Consider the following 22,017-nt stretch of genomic DNA (forward strand, 5'->3'; position numbering starts at 1 on the left):
AGCCCTGGGTCCAAGCGAGGACTCGGTGGAGAGCTTCCCCAGGCATTCCCAGGGAGGGGCAGGGGAGCTTGCCTCTCCTGTCCTGTCCTAGATGTATCAATAGAACCAAGCCAGAGGACCCTGTGATGGGATTGGTCCTGTTTTTTTTTTTTTTAATTGAAATATAGTTGATGTACAGTGTTGTGTTTGTTAGTTTCAGATGTACAGCAGAGTGATTCAGTTATACATATATATATCTATTCTTTTTCAGATTCTTTTCCCTTCTAGGTCATTACAAAATACTGAGTATAGTTCTCTGTGCTATACAGTAGGTCCTTGTTGACAACCCAATCAAAAAATGGGCAGAAGATCTAAATAGACATTTCTCCAAAGAAGACATACAGATGGCCAACAGGCACATGAAAAGATGCTCAACATTGCTAATTATTAAAGAAATGCAAATCAAAACTACAATGAGGTACTAACTCATACCAGTCAGAATGGCCATCATCAAAAAGTCTACAAATAATAAATGCTGGAGAGGGTGTGGAGAAAAGGGAACCCTCCTACACTGTTGGTGGGAATGTAATTTGGTGCAGCCACTATGGAAAACAGTACAGAGGTTCCTTAAGAAACTAAAAATAGAGTTGCCGTATGATCCTGCAATCCCTGGGCATATATCTGGAGAAAACTATAATTCAAAAAGTTACATGTACTCCTGTGTTCATAGCAGCACTATTTACAGTAGCCAAGACATGGAAGCAACCTAAATGTCCATTGACAGATGAATGGATTAAGAAGATGTGGTACATATATGCAATGGAATACTACTCAGCCATAAAAAAGAATGAAAAAAATGCCATTTGCAGGAACATGGGTGGACCTAGAGATTATCATACTAAGTGAAGAAGTGAAGTAAGCCAGACAGAGAAAGACAGATATCATATGATATCACTTATGTGTGGAATCTAAAAAAAAAAAGGTCTTTTTTTTTTTTTTTTTTTTTTTTAAAGAGATGCACTGACTTCCGCTCTGGTGCTTTGATTGTGGTAGCGTCCCTGTGTCCTCCCATCAGGCAGCACCCCCAGCCCCAGTACAGGCAGCTTCGTATCCAAGAGGGTGAGAAACAAGTAACAGGACAGAGCACGGCTCGCAAAGGCGGCCTCACCCAGGCCTGGGTGCAGGAAACGGGACCACATTGCCCGCCCAGAAAGCAAAAACAAGACACCTCTGAAGGAAGAAACATTAAGACCCCACTTTTCTTTGTCGTCAAATAAGTGCTATTTCATTTTCATGCTTTTTATTTTATGGGAGGAGCTAGCATGAGGTTGAGCCCAGGCTGGTTTACCCAGTGGGAGTTGTAGGTCCTACTGGTCCAGGTGGTGCTGCCTCTGGCTGTGGCCACCCTCCGGGAGAGGGGCCTCCCTGCAGTGTTTCTAAGCTTTTTTTTTTTTTTAAGACCCTTGCTTCCTTTTGATAAATACAGAATTTCATTGCCTACTTCTCTGTCTCTCATTATAACCACGGATATATCTGCACAATTTTTAGAGCCTGTCACATAATGATAACTTTAAACAACCAATAATAAATGTTTATTATGATATGTTACTTTTTTTAAAAAATAAGTTTATTTATTTATTTTTGGCTGTGTTGGGTCTTTGTCGCTGTGTGCGGGCTTTCTCTAGTTGGGGCGAGCGGGGGCTACTCCTCATTACGGTGCGCGGGCCTCTCATTGTCGTGGCCTCTCCTGTTGTGGAGCACGGGCTCTAGGCGCACGGGCTTCAGTAGTTGTGGCTCGCGGGCTCCAGAGCACAGGCTCAGCAGTTGTGGCGCACGGGCCCAGTTGCTCCGCAGCATGTGGGATCCTCCCGGACCAGGGCTTGAACCCGTGTCCCCTGCGCTGGCAGGTGGACTCTTAACCACTGAGCCACCAGGGAAGCCCCGATATGGTACATTTTAAGACCCCCATGTTGCTCACTCTTAACCAGAGCAAATGCCTTAATTAACAGAGATGGCCTCTTTTAAGAGTATCTTCCTATTCGGCCTTGCCTAAATATATTCTTAATTATTTGTGGTCTTTATATCTAATTTGTTCACTGTGTTTGTGGCCTTACTCTTATCTTATTTCTCATGCTTCTTCCATGTTGGCCGTTTGGCTGCTTGTTAACAATTACAAATAAAATAAGGGGGAGAAACTCAAGCAATTTAATGCTCTATCATAGCTCCCATAAGTAATTGGAATGGTTTTAAGTGTTGCCCTTAAAATTTAAGTAATAATTTTATATTATTATTATTCTCGGTATCCTTAATGCGTATTTCTTTACACAGTCAAGAGAGGAACCACAGAATTTAAAGCTGTGCTCATCTTACTGTTATTAGTCTCCCTTTCCTTTTTACCTTTTCTAAAATAACGAACGTGTTTGTGCAGTTCTTCAAGTGCAAAAAATAAAAATAGTATGCACAGTTATGCAAACCCTAAGTCCTTGAAAGCAAGTAGGTGTAGAGCTAGTACGTATGAATTAGAAGAGGGAAAAATGTACACCCTAAAGATAACCACGGAGAGATGAGCGTTGATGTCTCCATTGTGGATCAGTAGACGGTTCCTAGGTTTTTGTTTTTGAAATCTTTCTGTTCTTTAATAGTTGCATTTTGAAGGGCCATGGCCTTTTCACTTTGTATTCAAGGCTGTGCACATTGCTGGTGTATTTTGGTTGGTTTTGGTTTTCTGGTTATAATAATAAGCACAGAATCTCAGTCCATCTCAATTAGTGAAGTGTGTGTATGTAGAAAGCTGCTCTTAAGAACTGGACAGGCTTTCATTAGGTGATAGGGAGCTTCTTACCCACTGAAATGACACTCAGATCACAACTGTATGCATCTTCTTTATTCAGTAACAGAAACAGTAACATTCCGTAAGGACAAGCTAATATCACTTAAGAGAAAAAACAAGTAATAAACAACCATTGCCTTCATTTAGAGTTGGAAGAAGAAATAAACTTAAGCTTCAGGGAAGTGGATTTGGATGGATAGGAGGGAATTTCCTAAAAGCCTCACCTTGGACCATTTTTGAAGGAGAAGTCTCCTGAAGATGTCTTTAAACCTCCCTGAGTCTTGCTTTCATCTTAACTAAGAGGGTGATTACATTTTGTCCAGGATTCAAACTTTTTACCCCCAGAGAGAATAGGTTAACCTTCTAGTCGAGAATCTGCTTGAATGTTAAGTTCAAGTTACTTCACGTCACAAAGATCCCGTTAGGAGGTACAGACGGGGCTGGAGAGGAAGAGGGACTACCGAGTGAGAAATCATTTTGTTCCTGCTGTCACACGAATGGCATAAGACGAGTCGGAATCTTTGTCGGAAGAGGAAGGACTGTGTCCTGCCGGGCTCTGAGTCCCGGCGCCCCTCCTGGACGTGGAGCCCCGTGCCCTTTGAGAGCAGCCAAGGACACGATGGGGTGCAAGCTGATCCCTTCCTCCCTCCCTCCCTCCCTCATGACTCATTTGGTGTTCCCATCACCGTGGCTTCAGCACAGCCCCTGGGACTGTCCTCCAGGTCAGACACTTGGCTTCATTTACAGGTACATCACCACTTAAAAATAATGCACTCCGGAGGCCTGGCCAAGAAAACGAAGGGAGAATAAAGTTAGCCTGAGGCGTCGAGAAGACAGCGTTTCTCTCTGTTTAGAAATCTGTTGACCACCAAGAGTTTTACTAATTCTTCCCGTGATGTAAGGGAATAGTGATCATGTTTGCGATGGTGATGATGAACAAAACCCTGAAATACCCTGCCAGTTCCCCATCAGATCTTTTTTTTAAAAAAAATTATCATCTGTTTATTTTGAGCCCATGTCCACTTTTCTTCACGTCATCTGGGAAAGTCAGTCTTTATTTTCCCTTCTAATAGTGAACTGGATTATCACGATGCTGTGAACATCAATGATCGGTGCCAGAAGATCTGTGACCAGTGGGACAGGCTGGGAACACTCACTCAGAAGAGGAGAGAGGCCCTGGAGGTGAGTCTCCAAGCCACCCGTTGGCACGAAATCTTTTAATAGGGGCTCTTTCAATAAGTCACTGTTACTAACTTTGTTTTTCTGTGGTATGGTGTGTGTAAATTGAAACAGATTATCTAGTGAGAGGAGCTTCTACAAGAGAACATGAAAAGTAGGAGAAAGAGGGAAATGGAAAGTTGGTAGTTTTGTACTGTAATTTATCCATACCGCAGTGACGCATCCTTTTGAATTAAAGAAACAAAAAATCCAGTAGTAATGAGATAACGGTATAAACTCATTTTGTGTGAAGTACTAATGGCAGTTAATTCCCCAGAGTCCTTATCTGAGAGTGAATTGAGCCATGAATGAGTCAGGAAGCCAGGAGGAACGGAAGTTGAGATGTGCAAAGGGAAAATGGCAACACATGTTGAAGTAAGGAAAAATGGATATGAAACAGGATCAGGATGAATTTGGCCTTGTTCAAGTATAAGGCTTGGAGAAACAGCTGGTTTTTAGCTGAACCTAATCGTCTCTCACCACGGAAGACTCAGACGACGTGACAGAAAGAAGCAGTTAGCAGTTTTCTGAGTCTTTTCACCCTGACTCTGATGAAACTTTTAACACGCGTGATACCAAGCTTCCTGGATGCCAGCCAGCTGTTAACATATCCACCTAAAGAAAAAGGCTGAGAGAAAGGAAGGACCAGGCATATAGCAGAGACAGCTCAAATATTTTAGAACAGGAGGAAAAATGAATCTAATTATAGAAGACTTGAAGATACCAGACGCTTCCGTGCCAGCTCCCCATCCTCTCTGCCATAGGAAACGCGTAGTACCATTCTTGGTGGCTTGAAGCCTTGTGCTTTCATATGCTCAGAAAGGCAAAAAGGGTCTCTGTGTGAAATCCTGAATGCGGATTTAAGAGTGTGGAACTGTAGTTCCTTCTGTCTTCTCTAGGCGACTTTTGGGAAAGGCACACTGTTGATTATAAAATGAGGAAGATACCGTGAATTTTCTGGGAACCAGCACGGTTAGGGAATCAGGTCCTATAACTTACAAAGTACTGCTTTAGCTGAAAGCAAGGGCCTATATACCCTACGTGGATTCTCAGTTTTCAAAAGCATAGCATGTGGTAGAGTATTTTAAATACTTTCAGAACAGTGTGACTCTGGATGTTGTTAAAATCCATCTCTGATGCAGAAGGCACTTCGGAGACCTGCAGGGCTCAGCCTCATCATTTGAACATCAGTTAATCTTTTGTGTACACAAGCTAATGATGAGAGGATTGTGACCATCAAAACGTCCGATAATAGTTTACTGCTCTGGAGTGCCTCTTTACACGTTCAGAGAATTTTTATGATTTAACCTGTGATAACACTGGTTTGTATTTGATCTCCAGAGAACTGAGAAATTGCTGGAAACCATCGATCAGCTTCACCTGGAGTTTGCCAAGAGAGCTGCTCCTTTCAACAACTGGATGGAAGGCGCCATGGAGGATCTGCAAGATATGTTCATTGTCCACAGCATTGAGGAAATCCAGGTAACTGAAGCCAGCTCTGTGCTCTCACTGTACCAGAAATGAATTGTAATTTTAAAAACTTAGAGGGCTTCCCTGGTGGCGCAGTGGTTGAGAGTCTGCCTGCCGATGCAGGGGACACGGGTTCCAGCCCTGGTCTGGGAAGATCCCACATGCCACGGAGCAACTAGGCCCGTGAGCCACAACTGCTGAGCCTGCGCGTCTGGAGCCTGTGCTCCGCAACAAGAGAGGCCGCGATAGTGAGAGGCCCGCGCACCGCGATGAAGAGTGGCCCCCGCTCGCCGCAACTGGAGAAAGCCCTCGCACAGAAACGAAGACCCAACACAGCCAAAAAAATAAATAAATAAATAAATAAATAAATAATTTAAAATGAATATCTGCTAAAAAACAAAAACAAAAACAAAAACTTAGAGTTCTGTTTTTGGTTTTGTTTCACTTTTTAACTTAAAAACAAAAAATGTGGTTAGAAAACCCATATTACCCTTTGGCCTTTAGCTTAAAAATGCGTATACCACTCTTTAATGCAACTAAATTAACATCAGCCAGATAATGGTGACTACATCTAAAAGGGTCTGTTCTCTAAAATGGAATGTGGAATCATATGAGCAAAATAGACATATGCTCTTGGAGTTAGTCACAGCAAGTTATGAGTTTATTGGCTGCTGAGTTAACTACTTTGCAAATGTTTGCATATTACCCTTCATTAAGATCTATAGGGTTTTGCCAGATCATAAAGCATAAGAAGCCACAAATCAGTACCCTCTGCTTCCCGCCATCCAAAATGTTCTGCTTTTGATTTTTGCTGGAGCTTCAGATTGTAAATAAGACCTCTAAGTGATCGAGTTAGGGAGGAGCGTTCCTCTCCAATAGCCAGGACCCAATATATTAGAGACCATTGTATACTGAATTTGACGTATAATGGAATATAGAGAAAATACTTTTAGATTCTTTTTTTTTTCTGTAAAATAGATAGGTCATCGAAAAGAATCCAAATATAAAGGAAATACTGAAGGTTGGGATTTGAACCCATTATCTCCCTGCCAAGGAGCATTCTAAAAGGGTTTGCACCGGGGTGTAAGAGGAAAGAAATTTGTTGAACATTGCCTTTGTCTTCTGAAAGAGGCTGTGATGGTGTTTCTTGCATAGACTCTTAAGCAGAGTTTGGCAACCTAAAACCATTTATTTTTGGAATAAGTGAGATGTCTAAGTATGCCTTGGAAGCCATACTTGATGCATGAAGTAGTTTGTCTGTTTAGTGAAAGGTGTGCTAGCAGCTGATCTGTTGTAGCATCTGAACTGAGTGTTAGCTTCGCCCTGGAAGGTGGTCCATGTGGCACCTTCCTACAGCTGAGCATAAAGGGCTGCTGTCTTATACTTTAGGGTCCAAGGGTATAGGGTTGTTAAGTGGAGGTTTTATAAAGCCTGAGGAGAAGAAGTTGGTTTCTGTGGCCTTTTCTTTTGGAGAAAGGGATGTACTTCCTGGTGATCTTATAATTTTTTTAAATTAATTTTTATTTATTTATTTATTATTTGTTTTGGCTGTGTTGGGTCTTCGTTTCTGTGCAAGGGCTTTCTCTAGTTGCGGCGAGCGGGGGCCACTCTTCATCGCGGTGCATGGGCCTCTCACTATCGCGGCCTCTCTTGTTGCAGAGCACGGGCTCCAGACGCGCAGGCTCAGTAGTTGTGGCTCACGGGCCCAGTTGCCCCGCGGCATGTGGGATCTTCCCAGACCAGGGCTCGAACCCGTGTCCCCTGCATTAGCAGGCAGATTCTCAACCACTGCGCCACCAGGGAAGCCCCTTCCTGGTGATCTTTAGGTATAAAGGCAGCAAATGTGAGGTTCTTTTCTTGGGCTATAGGTAAACCTGGTCATTAGAAAGGGCAGCTAATTTCTTTTTTTTTTTTTTTTTTTAAGTTTACTGGGACACAGCCACACATTTTTTTTTTTTTTTTTTTTTTTGGCCGCGTTGGGTCTTCGTTGCTGCGCGCACGGGCTTTCTCTAGTTGCGGCGAGCGGGAGTTGCTCTTCGTTGCGGTGCGCGGGCTTCTCATTGTGGTGGCTTCTCTTGTTGCGGAGCACAGCCTCTAGGTGTGCAGGCTCAGTAGTTGTGGCTTGCAGGCTCTAGAGCGCAGGCTCAGTAGTTGTGGCGCACGGGCTTAGTTGCTCCACGGCATGTGGCATCTTCCCAGACCAGGGCTCAAACCCATGTCCCCTGCATTGGCAGGCAGATTTTTAACTACTGCCCCACCAGGGAAGCCCTGATTTAAGTTCTGTATGTCAGTGGTGAGTAAGACCTAAACAATAGCTGGGGATCATATATGATGAAATCAAACATAATTTTTTTAAAAGAAAACAATTATTTTTTGAAGACTTTGGATTAATAGCCGCCAAGGAGTCATCAGGAGATCTTCTTTTCCCTTTTCGAGGAACTTGACTTTTGTGCACCAGATAGCTTTTCTAAGACATCCAGAATTTGTCTTCCACCGGAGATTCCCGCAGTTATAAAGTCATTTATACACGTGCTGAAGGGAACAGCAAGCCTGTAAAATTCACACTGAAGTAAGTCGGGTTTTCTCCGCTCTGTCTCTGGCTTAGAGCTTGATCACCGCCCACGAGCAGTTCAGGGCCACGCTGCCCGAGGCGGACGGCGAGCGGCAGTCCATCCTGGCCATCCAGAACGAGGTGGAGAAGGTGATCCAGAGCTACAGCATCAGGATCAGCTCGAGCAACCCCTATAGCACCGTCACCGTGGACGAGATCCGGTCCAAGTGGGACAAGGTGGGCGACTGAAGGGGGAGAGGGGGCGAGGCTGACGTTCTCGAAGCCGAGGTGGAGGGAAGAGGTGAACCCCTGGGGGAGTTAGAGTGGCTGCGTGACGTTGCCTCACGATCAGGGTCGTCCTTCACCCCAAATTTCACAGACATGTTAAAAGAGAAACTGAGGCATAGTAACAATTTTAAGTGTTTGAGCAAAAATCGATTCGAATTGGGCAGCATCCAGTCTAGCCGACAGAAAGGGACTCCAAGGAGCTGAACAAAATGAAAGACTTTTATAGGCAGAAGGGAGTAGGAACAGGGAAGTTATCTGGCCAAAAAAAAGCGGATTGGTTATTGCAGAGTTACTTTCCTTTAGGGGAGGGAAGGGGTCTACCCAGATGACTGATTGACTAAGATTCCGTTTCTGGGAGAGCGGAAACTGTAATAAAGTCTTGGTCTGGTGGAGTGGGATTTAGCACTCGACTCTATTTTGGGCCTGTTGTTTTTAACAGATGAAATATGTTATACTCTTAAATACCATTCAGCAGCTTCTGTGATTTGTAAGGAGAGAAAGTAGAAATGATTGTCCTTAAGGAAAACCTTATCAGTGTTGGCAAACTCAGTACAGGTTATGATACTAATACCATAAAAGAAACTACTTTTAAAACCCCAACTGAAAATTTGATGGAATTGGCTTGCCGCTAGTACTTCATTAAAGAATTTTTAGAATATGGGATAGACATGTCCCAAGTGTGTGTGAATTTTAAATGCGGGAAAATTACTTAGAAAACTGTATCTGGGGAACCAAAGGACTTCCTGCTAATTTGCTGCCTCTTATGTTTTGGGAAACCGTACAGATTTAATTATAGTCCAATGGGATCATTTGAGCCTTTTTGTCTCATTCTTAAGAAAGATTTATTTTCATGTTTAAATTGAGACACGATCATCTTAGTATGCTACTACATAGTCTTTAAGAAGTCCACCACGTGCATTTGAAGTGGCTTGCTATAAAAACACACATTCAGCAATTGTTTAGTTATAAACGATGCAAAGAGGAAAAACAAAAACAGGTATGGGAAAGAGTGTTCACCTGAGAGACCATAATTAGTTATTGTGTTTGACCTTAAAATTAACTCTGTTCTTCTGACAGCCAGAGTGAAAAGGGAAAGGTGTTGAGCTAAGTAGTTTCCTTGAAAAAAAAGGGAAATGTATCATTTCTTAAAGTGAGACAAACTTTTCTCTTGTCACTAAGTTATAAAGCAAAATTTGCCAGAGGGAGTTTTGTAAAAGGGACATTGAATAATAATGTCTTTAGCAGCAGTTTTGCCAACACACAGAAAAGCCTTCTTGAAGTAGCTCTTTTGTCTGCAGATTCAAAAAGAACTGAGACATAGCATTAAAGTGTAAATCACAGGGTACAAATGGAATGGAAAAGATGTAGGCGGGGTAGGATACTTTCCTGTGGTCCAACATCATATAGGACTGAGCTCCTGAAACTGGCAGGGGTTCTCAACTTTTTTGTGTCTTGGATCCACTTGGTAGTCAGGGAAGCCCGTGGATCCCTTCTGATAATAATATCTGTAAATTCATAAAAAAATTTAAGGTTACAAAGGAAATAAATTACATTAAAAATAGTTATTAAAATATATTTTATATATATATGTATAACTGAATCACTTTGCTGTACACCTGAAACTAACACAACACTGTAAATCAATGGTACTTCGATAAAAAATAAATTTTAATGAAAGGCTATATATATATATATTTAAAGTTGGGATATAGTAATGTATGTGCTTCTTTACTACCACATTGTAAACCAAGATCTAACAGCAGGTCTAATAATTGTGAGTAGTGATGAGTGTATATGATATTTTGAGAGGCAGGCAGTAACTGGTGTATATGAGAATGTCTGTGATTTCTATTGTGATAAAGTCACAGTGGATTTGGTGCCCGCATTCATAATCAAAGGAAATGCTCATTTTCCATTAGGGGTGGTGAAAATAAGGATGCCAGTTTTCCCTCATTCAAGTTCACAAATTCTCTTCACCCTGGACCCAGCTCCCCGCAGGGTTAGTACTGCAGGCCGAGAGCCCCTGGCTAGAGGAACGGTCAGTGTCCCTCTTGCAGACTTAGCCAGTCTTTCAGCAGGCAGTGGAGGCACTGGGTGGCAGTCGAAGCTAGACTGAGCTCTTCCTTTAGTCCCTAAAGTAGGGACCCCACTCCCCTTCCCCTCCCCCCGCTCTCCCTCCCTGTCTCTCTGCTCCCACCCCTGCCCTTCAGCCACCACCACTGATCTTGGTCCCTCCTCCTGGACCACAGCTGGCCTCTAACCCCTGTTGCCCTTGAACCCTGGCAGGTGAAGCAGCTCGTGCCCGTCCGGGACCAGTCGCTGCAGGAGGAGCTGGCCCGCCAGCATGCCAACGAGCGTCTGCGGCGCCAGTTCGCTGCACAGGCCAATGCCATTGGGCCCTGGATCCAGAGCAAGATGGAGGTGGGTTAGTGCCCTTCAGCGGGAGCCTGTCACAGCCTCCAAATCGGTCCCTGAGCTGACATGACGACCCGTCTCCACTCAGTGCCACGAGAGCACCATCCAGCTCGCCGTGGGCCTTACTCTTGATGGCCCCTGGGCTCTTGCAGCCTGGGCGCCCATGAGTGTCAGTGTGGGGTGGGGGGCAGGGAGGGCACCTGTGCACCAAAGTTGAGGCTCTTCTTGCTGCCATCCATTCATTCTGTCCTTAAGAATGGTGACGGGGCTCCTTCTCAGTTTTCAGCCTCTGCAGGACCATCACCAAGAACAGCCAAGAGACATTTATTGGCCTATTTATTCTTCTCCCAGCCTCCCTTTTGGTGATAAAATGTTAACTTTTTTCTTAAAGAGGAGGACATCTAAAAATCTAGGAAATTCTTCTGACCGGTGATGAAGCCTCCAGTGGTCTGAGATCTCCCTGGCAGCTGCATTCATGCAGACCATCCCCTGGCCTCCTCCGGAAGAGGCAGCTCCAGCCCGGGGAGGCTTCTGTGTTCACTGGAAGAGGCCTAAATGGCTCCTTCCTTACCCGTCTTGCTTTGCTTTTATGGATCTTGGTGGTTTGGTTTTGTTTTTTCCCCACTCTCTAGACAGACTAGAAATAGAGCTTGTTTCATGCTGCGGTACTATCCTGTTTCCCACTTTATCTGAAAAAGCAAGTGTCTCTAGCTGCCGCCTAATGCCGGCATAGCATTGGAAGCAGAAGCAGGAAGGCCCCCGTGGTAACCTGAAAGGCCGGCTCACCTTGTGTTCTTCTCCTGTTCGTGCCTCCACCAGGAGATTGCCCGGAGCTCCATCCAGATCACGGGAGCCCTGGAGGACCAGATGAATCAGCTGAAGCAGTACGAGCACAACATCATTAACTACAAGAACAACATCGACAAGCTGGAAGGCGACCATCAGCTCATCCAGGAGGCCCTGGTCTTTGACAACAAGCACACTAATTACACCATGGAGGTACAGACACCGTGCGGGCCTGCGCTGCTCTGGTTTCTGGTTGTGACCACTTCACCTTCTCAGGGTGTTTTCCTCCCACGTTTGTCTCCGTCGGTTCCTGTTTTGTTCTATAAGTATGAAAAGGCATCATTAAACCTTTCCTGTCACTGTATGTGAAAAAGCTTTGTGAACTAGATCAGGCACTACATAGTTGTTAATTATCATCACCATCCTCAACAACTTTATCCTCATTATTATCACAACAAGGAATTCATTGCACTGCTTTGCAGAGACTAACCGAAATTGGACTATTAATGTTTTGGCCAGTTTGACCCAATTTGATCTTGCAAATAGGCCGGTGGGTATAATCCAGGGCCCATCCTGCTATTTGGTAAACGCTAGTGACAAATAATACACTGTACATTGTATATTTTATCTTCACAGTGCCAGTTGTCACTGTTAGAACCCTGGTCTCACTTCTGAGTATTTCCCACTATAGAATCTCGAAAAAAGTGGAAAAGTAGAATTAAAAAAAAAAAGCATAGGGAAGCCCTACTTATCTCCCTTTGGGTTGACTCTCTTGTTATGAAAATGAGGAGGCAAGACGGACCTGCTGGGAGGACCTGGAGCTGATCGTTTGCTGTTTCCCTCGGTAGCACATTCGTGTGGGCTGGGAGCTGCTGCTGACGACCATTGCCAGAACCATCAACGAAGTGGAGACCCAGATCCTGATGAGAGATGCAAAGGGCATCACCCAGGAGCAGATGAATGAGTTCAGAGCCTCCTTCAACCACTTCGACAGGGTACCTCGCTCCCTCTAGTTATTTGAAAGGCACCACTGGGGACATCAAAAGATGTATTTGAAATAATATTCATGCTATTATTTTAGGTTGTAATGTCCTTAAAGGTTATGGGGAAACGGGATGATTAAGGCCAAAGGAAAAGAGCCTCTGAAATGAAGTGTGCTAAGCTCTGATGTCGCTCAAGGTGACACAAAGTCTAGGTTTGTGGGCTGTTTTATACAGAGCACTTAACGAATGCCTTTGTAGTTGGGGGCAACACTAGATTTGTTCTAAGTGAAAGTGTATCCTTAACAAAATGTGGTTTTGGGATTTAGGTCATTTTCTAAGTACTTAAATACAAAGCTGTAATGAACTTTTCCTAATTAACTATTTAGGTGAAGCACCTGATGAAAATTAGCCTACTCTTTTGCCATAAAATTTAATTTTCTTTTTTAATTAACAAAATTGATTCATGGAATGTTGAAGGAAAATGCACCAACAAAAGGGTGATCATATAAAAAGTTAAGTGCAGCTCTTAAAATATTATCTAGTATTTTGATTTGAATACAATTGAGTAAAACCAGTTCTTCACAAGAAAATGGCCAGTTTGCTTATCATCTAGTTAAAAGTGACTCCTAAGGCCACATTCCATTCGTTAAAAGATCCGTAACAAAGTAAGTATATTTCATTACTTTGCTCGGGGACCCGGTTTATGGTTTACAGATATCAGTTAAATGGTTCTTAAAATGCCTCTGCTCTAGACCAGCCATATTCAGGCCTATCAAAGAGTTCAGAAAGTAGACTTCTGATCAGGGAGCTGAGGCATAAATAAAGAATTATACACAGAGTAGGACATTAAAGTTAGCTTGGCTTCAGCACAACTGCACTGTACAAAACATGCTGTAACACTGACCTGACCTCCTTCAGGTTGAGTCATTTTCCTCCCGTGGAGGGAAATAATTGATCATCGTCCCTACACACATCCACCTGGGCTTATGCGAAGACAGCCCTCAATCGTTTGGACCACCTCATAGGAAAAAAAACCCCAAATTTATTTGAATCTAGGATAACGAGACTGTCTTTTGCAACCAAAGTTCAAAGGCAGACAATGCAGAACCTGCCAAGTTTAAAAGTTTAAATTAAGGATTTTTGTGTCTTGGAGGGACCCGGGCCTGAGAGTAGCTGCAGGGTAACTTTCCAGTGTGAGTCCTAGCCATGCTTTCATCTTTGGGGGAATTTTACAAGTGAGGACTGCCTGGGGCCGCGAGAGCGTGAGCATTTCTCAGAACACTTAGAGTGTGTTCGGCCATCGGTGGGTGGCAGTGGGCAGCTCCTGACGAGGTCATTTTCACTGGCACTGGGTAGTCCCTCCTGCTTTCTTGAATGTGTGGTCTCCTTTCATTTTTGACTGCTGTTTACCCTCCTTTCCTCCTTTTTCCTTTTTAAGAAACTATTTTCTAACATCCCTGTGTCGGGTCTGTCCTTCCTCTAAGTCAGTGATGACATTTACAAATTATTTGGCAAATCTCAAAGTGTCCCTTCTTGTATTGGACTTTGTTCCCCGGTCAAGTAGAGTTTTTTATTTTGCCTCTAACTCTCAACTTCTTCTTTTTAATTTATTTATTTATATAATTTATTTATTTGGCTGCGTTGGGTCTTCGCTGCTGCGCGCGGGCTTTCTCTAGTTGTGGCGAGCAGGGGCTACTCTTCACTGTGGTGCGCGGGCTTCCCACTGCGGTGGCTTCTCTTGTTGCGGAGCACGGGCTCTAGCCATGTGGGCTTCAGTAGTTGTGGCTCGCGGGCTCTAGAGCACAGGCTCAGTAGTTGTGGCGCACGGGCTTAGTTGCCCCGCGGCATGTGGGATCTTCCCTGCCCAGGGCTTGAACCCGTGTCCCCTGCATTGGCAGGCGGATTCTTAACCACTGCGCCACCAGGGAAGCCCTCAACTTCTTTGTTCTTTGTATTTGTTGGCAGAGGAAGAATGGCCTGATGGATCATGAGGATTTCAGAGCCTGCCTGATCTCCATGGGTTATGACTTGGTAAGACAGAAGTTGAAAATTTCACTACCATGTGATATTCTATTGAGCTTAGATTTGTATTATAGGAGACAACTGCCTTAAACTCTGGCAGTTCATTTGGGGTTCATTGATTTACATTGTCTAGGGTAACATTTTTGAAGGTTTGCCTGGTACCGTATAAAAATAACTTCACAGAGCCAGAACATGTATTTTCATTCAGTCATCGGTCAGCTGGTTTTTTTCTAGTGAAGGAAGAGAACATAAACTTTCCTGATTATTTTTAAACAGCTTTAACTGAGAGATAATTCACATACCATACAATTCACCCATTGAAAGTATATACTTCAGTGGCTTTTCCTGCTGAGTTTTAAAGTATTTTTTCCTCTAGTATTTTAGAAGGTAAAAAGTTTTTAGTAAAAATCAGCTAAGAAATCTTATATTTCCCTGTGGGCTGTGAGTGTGCCCTTATACCCTCACTTCTCTATTACCTGCTAACGTGTAATGTTGAACATGAGCTGCTTTGATTCCTCTCAGAACTGTCAAATAAGCATCATGAGAACCCTCCTCTGACCTGCCTTCTCTTTTGCAGTATTATTCTTCTCAACTGTAGTCTGAGAAAAGGCCTAACCCTCTTTGAATTCCTCTTCCATAACTATATTAAGTCCCAACGGCAACATGGGTTAGAGAGAGGAAGGAATTCTGACATTCAGGAGCTTCTGGGTTGATGCTACAGCAACGTTTAAAAATCATATGACGGCAGTAAACTTAAGTCACCTGTAAGGGGAATCTGTTCCAAAAACGGAAGGGAAGTGCAGGGAATATGTAAGTTTTCAAGCAAAAAGGAACTTGCATGCCAACAGGTAAAAAGCAGGAGAACGGCACCGCTGAGAGTTGTGTACGGTTGAAGTAAATGTTTCTTTGCAACCTTGCCTCAGGGTGAAGCTGAGTTTGCCCGCATCATGACCCTGGTGGATCCCAACGGGCAGGGCACCGTCACCTTCCAATCCTTCATTGACTTCATGACCAGAGAGACGGCCGACACTGACACCGCCGAGCAGGTCATCGCCTCCTTCCGAATCCTGGCTTCCGACAAGGTCTGCATGGACGTGTTTTCTTCTGCTTTTGTGACAGCCCACTGCTTCATTCTAATAAAAGAGGAAACAGCGTCGCAAATGATAACCATTTTGATGTATTGCATTTTGTACCACATCAGCACTGAATTCAGAAAGCACGTAAACATAACAGAGATGCACCCAGAACAGGTTAAACACAGACATTCTGTCCTGGCATTTGTGCCTGTCCTTACGGGGAGTTTTATAGAAGGAACCGCGAGTATGTATTTTGCAGTTTTTTGTGTGTTTTTCTGGTTCGACCCTACTTCACATTCTGGGTTGGTAGCTATGACTCGGAAAGAAGGAACAATGCAATTCAGATGTTATAAAACTGAGAACCTTCTCTCAAGGATCAATGACCCTGACACTGTGCCCCACCCCTGGAGCAAAGTTAAATAGAGCTATCCATTCATTTAAAAAATTGGCTACTTTTTCATTATCTGAAGCCTAGAAATTAAGTAGGAGTTTAATTGCAAGTACAGAATTTTAAAATCTCTTTACCAAAACAATATAAAAACATCTCAGTATGTATAAACTCAATTTGGGCTATGATTCCTTTACCCTGTGTTCTAGCTGAGAGGGAAGGGAAGTTAGGATTCTAAAACACATCAGCATGAGACTTCCCCTGCAGTCTACTGGTTAAGACTCCACCCACCAATGCAGGGGGCATGGGTTTGATCCCTGGTTGGAGAACTAAGATCCTACATGCTGTGCGGTACAGCCAAAAAAAAAAAAAGAAACACATCAACATGGCCATGTTTATTACCTTAAAAAAACCCTTATCAGACAAGATAAACTATCTTTAAAATAATTACATTTGTTTTAAAATGAATCCTTTATCATGGGGATAGGGGTGGAGGGGAAGAAGTCCAACTGATGTAGGAGATAATAAACCAAGGCTTATTTAACCCCCCAAAAAACCCTACTATAAATTACAATATGATATTTGCTATTTATCTTGACCAGCCAATCTGTTTTTTTTAAAATAAATTTATTTATTTTACTTATTTACTTTTGGCTGTGTTGGGTCTTCGTTGCTGTGTGCGGGCTTTCTTTAGCTGCGGCGAGCGGGGGCTACTCTTGGTTGTGGTGTGCGGGCTTCTCATTGCAGTGGCTTCTCTTGTTGCGGAGCACGGGCTCTAGGCGGGCAGGCTTCAGTATTTGTCGTACGCGAGCTCAGTAGTTGTGCCTCGTGGGCTCTAGAGCGCAGGCTCAGTAGTTGTGGCGCACGGCTTAGTTGCTCCGCAGCATGTGGGATCTTCCCGGACCAGGGCTAGAACCTGTGTCCCCTTCGTTGGCAGGCGGATTCTTAACCACTGCGCCACCAGGGAAGCCCAGCCAATGTGTTTTATGTGAATTACCCTATTTCCTCTTGGACATTTGACATGAAAAAAAAAAAAAAAAAGACTCCATTGTTCAATGTCAGTTTTGTTTTGTTTTAGAAAGAGCTTTTCTCCAGTGGTAACATGCTGCTAGCTTTTTAATAAACTGTGTAGGAAAGTGACTCCATTTTCTAAAAGTGCAATCACATATATTTAAAAAAAAAACAACCACATTGATAAGTTCAAATTAAATAATCCTGCGTTTTCATCAGCATATGATGTAAACCAGCCTTCCCTTAATCTTTCTGGTATGAAATTTACGTCATAGTATTTTTCACTTGCATTATGGCTCAGTTCGAGAAGTACTGAGGGTACTGCTCCCTTTGCCTTTATGAAGTATATTAAATTTCCTGCTGGCCAGATGATGAATTACAAGTAAAACTCAGCCTTTTGTTGGTTGTCCAGTACTGTGCACATTAGACACCCTGCCTTTAGTCCTTTTTTATTTTTAATTTATTTCTTTTAATTTTTATTTCATATTGGAGTATAGTTGATTAACAATGTTGTATTAATTTCAGGTATACAGCAAAGTGATTCAGTTAGTCCTTTTTTAAAATTACACAAATGCAAGCAGTGTATTTAAACCATTTATGTTCCTGTGTTTTCTGCAGTTGATTTTGCAAACACGTGTATATTTTTTTTCCAGCCGTACATCCTGGCGGAGGAGCTGCGCCGAGAACTGCCCCCTGACCAGGCCCAGTACTGCATCAAGAGGATGCCCGCCTACTCAGGCCCAGGCAGCGTGCCCGGCGCCCTGGATTACGCCGCCTTCTCCTCCGCGCTCTACGGGGAGAGCGATCTGTGAGGCCGGGGTTCTGTAATCGCTGGTCCCAGCAGAATGCAATAAAAGCTCAAGTTATAGTTTGTTTCTTGGAAACTTTGACAAGATTTATTCAGTTAAGAGAGAGAGAAAACTTTTTTTGCAGCTCAGTTATTGCCAGCAATGTAATATGGCTGAAGTTTTTCCAGTAGATGACATAGCGTACTTAACAAATAAGTTTCTTTATTTCTGAGATTCTAGCCAAATGCAATGAAATATCAGGGTTTTTGTTGGTTTCTTTGATAAAACAAAGCAAATTCTTGAGTAGTGTGAAATTAGGAAGACCTAGGGACAGAAGAAATGTACAAAATGGGAAAATTCCAAAATACCCAAGATTCAAGAGCAGAAAAATAATAGTAAATGTTTGATACTTTAAAAAATATTCTTCATATATATAATATGCTTATATGGTTATCCCTAGGGGAATATATTTGGGATACTGGTGTTTTACTTTCTTGCTTATCCAAAGATTAGCTATATTTAAGATAAATGGTACTGTCGCCTCTTTAGCCGAATTTAATATTGTGAGATGGAACTTCCAGGGAATAGAAACAGACTACCCAAAAGAGCTTCAGTACTTAAAGCATTTTAGATAGAGATTATAGTCAGCTCTTCATTATTTAGGACTATGTAGTCTAATTAGTGGGTTTCAATGCCTTACTCATCCTCCAAAGTAGGGACCTCAGGAAACATGGAAGTCAGTTTAATTGCCGGGGAAGAAGATGGAATCACTAGGTAAAATGAGTTTTTTAGGATTATTTATTGATTCCAGGTTTCTGTACTTTGTCTAGAGCTTGTTAGTATGTTAGGTTCTCAAGAGATGACCGTACATAAGTGCTCTGTTTTTAAACAAACAGGTGTTGATAGTAGTTCATAACAGGGGACAAGTCAAAAACTGGTACCTTTATAAGCTCTCCAGGCAGAACTTCTCCTTTATACCTTGAGTTTTATGATATGGTGAAGAGAAGGCATCAGAAGGGAGAGTTAGTACGAAAGGACTAGTTCTCAACAACAGTAGAGGTAAGTTCTTTCACTGTAGAACATTTACATACTTCAGGTGAATTCATTTCGTGTAGTAGGAGTTCCTAGATGTTTCTGCCAGCACTCAGTGCATGTTCCCGCTGTGATTGGATGATGCATCCTAACACATCCTGAGTCTGGCTCTGTCCGCGTGGAAGCCCCATGCAGAAGACACCAGTGGCTCCCACCATCAGCTAGATCTGTCAGTGTTCGTTCATTTTCCTGCTTGTGCTACCGTATGCTGTACCTCCCCAGTTTTTCCATCTTGTTGACAGCCTGTAGAGAATAAAGCAGGCATTCTTTTTATATCTGAGTCCTTAATGATCAGGACATGAATTATAAACAAAAACAGTTGTAAACAGCAATTAAAGTGTTACTAGAAAAGCAGTAACGTGTTACCTACAGTTTGTTTCCTCAGATTTTTGTAGATTTCCACCAGTAGTTGGAAATGTGGTATTTTCCATTCATGACTGTCTGGTAACTTAATATCTTTATACAATTGCCCACTTAGAATCTTCAACCTTTATAAATTTCATTTAATTTGCTTCATTTTATTAAATAGTTGATAGTTTACAAATTCCTGAAATATCTAAATCCTTGAGTTCAGTGCCAAACACTTTTGGGGTGTCATTTAGATGAACTGTGACTCCTTATTTTACTTTGAGCAGGTGCTATACTCCAGCCATAAACATTAAGGAAAAAATGGGAAGTTGTTCTGCCTTTGAGGCTACTAGGGGGATTTGTGGTGTTTTAGGATAGGTATAGGTAGTTCATCTACCTAAAACTTTAATTTCTTTACAACATTCAGGCAAGAGAATGGATCAATACTATCTGCTAATAAATGAAAAAAGGAAATAAACTCTGAAAACACTTAACATGTTTATACTCTCATTTTAGAAGTTATTTTTATTTCTGAAGCTGAATTATTAAACTTAATTTGTAACAGAAAAGGAATCCCTGTTTTTTATTATTTCAAAGAATAACCAGCTTCTTTGGTTAACCACAAACTTTTCTCATGTAAAATTTCCATCATCATTAAAAACTCTCATTTGGTTCAGTATTTGCCTCCCTTAAATTATTAGAGACTGGCTTGTTGGGTAAAGGGTAAATTTGAGATGAGGAATTAAGGTTTGACTCAGTTAGAGGTGAGTGATAAATGGATTAGGAAACTAAATGGATTAGGAAGACATTTTTACCCAGGAGATCACTTCAGAGTCCCCAGTAGGTATTTTGAAAATGTGTGCATACCCAGCCCTAACCCCCGAGTTTCAAGTTGTGACGGTCTGGGTTATGACCTGGACATCTGCATTTTTTAAAAGCTCCATGGAGGATTCTAATAACCCTCAATTGAAAATCACTGGATTAGAGGTAATGGAAAGGGTCATTAGTAATATGGGGTTAGGAAGTCTCGGACAATTAGAGAAGCTCTTACTGGAAAGCTTAATGGTAGGACCGTATGAATGGCCAGGCCAACCCCTGCAGCATCTGGTTGGTAATATACAAATGCTTGGCAATGGCTGAATTTCAGATGGGTACACTTGGCTTCATATTCTTTCCTGCTACGTACCTGATTCGTGTATGTTCGTGAAATAAGCTGGAGATGAGCTCTCTACAGCCTTTCAATGAAAAGAAATAAATCTAAATGATATAAAGTCAGAAACATGTATTTTAAGAAGTAGTAGCTAACTGTTACCAAGCTGACAAAGATTTGCCCACAGTTGCCTTGGAATATTTGACAAGAAGGTATTGAGTGTGTCTGTGTCCATGAACTTTCTCAGATGCAGGAACCTACAGAGTGATTGCACTGTCCTGTGTGAGGCGTTCTCATATTTCAGCTGGAATCAGCAAAGAAGGAGACATTTTTTTTCCCTTTTGGAGTCATTCATTAATAACTCAAGTGATTGCACTGTCCTGTGTGAGGCGTTCTCATATTTCAGCTGGAATCAGCAAAGAAGGAGACATTTTTTTTCCCTTTTGGAGTCATTCATTAATAACTCAATACTTTATTTTTAATTTAATTTTATTTATTTTTTTATACAGCAGGTTCTTATTATCTATTTTATACACGTCCGTGTATACATGTCAATCCCAATCTCCCAATTCATCCCACCACCACCACTTTCCCCCCTTGGTGTCCACATGTTTGTTCTCTACATCTGTGTCTGTATTTCTGCCCTGCAAACCGGTTCATTTTAATAACTCAATACTTAAGCAACTGACAAACCATCATTCTTTTTAAGCTGGGAGCTGGAGATGGTTGTGATTTGTCAATGAGAATTCCTAGCCAAGGATTCCCCGGGACCTTAAGGTCTTTCCGAAGTTATCTCCACAGCACTGCAGACTTCCCTGTTGGTAAAACAAATGGGCAGAAGTGATGGCAAATCAGAGCATCCATAAGAAATAAATGGCTTTTTTTTTTTTCATCTATTTAAACATGAGCAATTCTTTTCAACTATTTTCAAGAATAATCCTTAGGACAAAGAAAAAACCCAACTGAAAAATGGGCAAAAGACCTAAGTAGACATTTCTCCAAAGAAGACATACAAATGGCCAACAGGCACATGAAAAGATGCTCAGCATTGCTAATTATTAGAGAAATGTGAATCAAAACTACAATGACGGGGCTTTCCTGGTGGCGCAGTGGTTAAGAATCCGCCTGCCAATGTAGGGGACATGGGTTCGAGCCCTGGTTGGGGAAGATCCCACATGCCGTGGAGCAACTAAGCCCGTGTGCCACAACTACTGAGCCTGCACTCTAGAGCCCGCGAGCCACAACTGCTGAGCTTAGAAGATTTTATTTGGATTTCCCCAGGCCCTGAGCACACACATTCCTTTCACAGTGAGTATCAGAGTGTTTTAAATGCCTGGCCATCAATAGGCATATGAAAAGATGCTCAACACTGTTAATTATTAGAGAAATGGAAATCAAAACTACAATGAGGTACCACCTCACACTGGTCAGAATGGCTATCATTAAAAAGTCTACAATTAACAAATGCTAGAGAGGGTGTGGAGAAATGGGAACCCTCCGGAACCCTCCTACACTGTTGGTGGGAATGTAAATTGGTACAGCCACTATGGAGAACAGTATGGAGGTTCCTCAGAAAACTAAAAATAGAGTTGCCATATGATCCTGCAATCCCACTCCTGGGC

At 42.4% G+C, this 22,017-nt stretch overlaps 1 protein-coding gene across 1 annotated transcript in view; it reads left to right on the top strand.

Moving 5' to 3' along the window:
- ACTN2 (actinin alpha 2) overlaps positions 1-17,890 on the top strand; it is a 74,796-nt gene extending 56,906 nt beyond the window's left edge. Inside the window, exons 13-21 of the mRNA XM_007170784.2 lie at positions 3,883-3,991; positions 5,369-5,509; positions 8,103-8,285; positions 10,623-10,757; positions 11,571-11,750; positions 12,386-12,532; positions 14,486-14,551; positions 15,466-15,624; positions 17,671-17,890. Coding sequence (XP_007170846.1) covers positions 3,883-3,991; positions 5,369-5,509; positions 8,103-8,285; positions 10,623-10,757; positions 11,571-11,750; positions 12,386-12,532; positions 14,486-14,551; positions 15,466-15,624; positions 17,671-17,829 — 1,279 coding nt within the window. The 3' untranslated portion in view covers positions 17,830-17,890. The remainder of the gene's footprint in view (positions 1-3,882; positions 3,992-5,368; positions 5,510-8,102; positions 8,286-10,622; positions 10,758-11,570; positions 11,751-12,385; positions 12,533-14,485; positions 14,552-15,465; positions 15,625-17,670) is intronic.
- The last annotated feature ends 4,127 nt before the right edge of the window (positions 17,891-22,017 follow it).

This window comes from Balaenoptera acutorostrata, chromosome 16 (genome assembly GCF_949987535.1).
Source record: "Balaenoptera acutorostrata chromosome 16, mBalAcu1.1, whole genome shotgun sequence".
NCBI lineage: Eukaryota > Metazoa > Chordata > Mammalia > Artiodactyla > Balaenopteridae > Balaenoptera > Balaenoptera acutorostrata.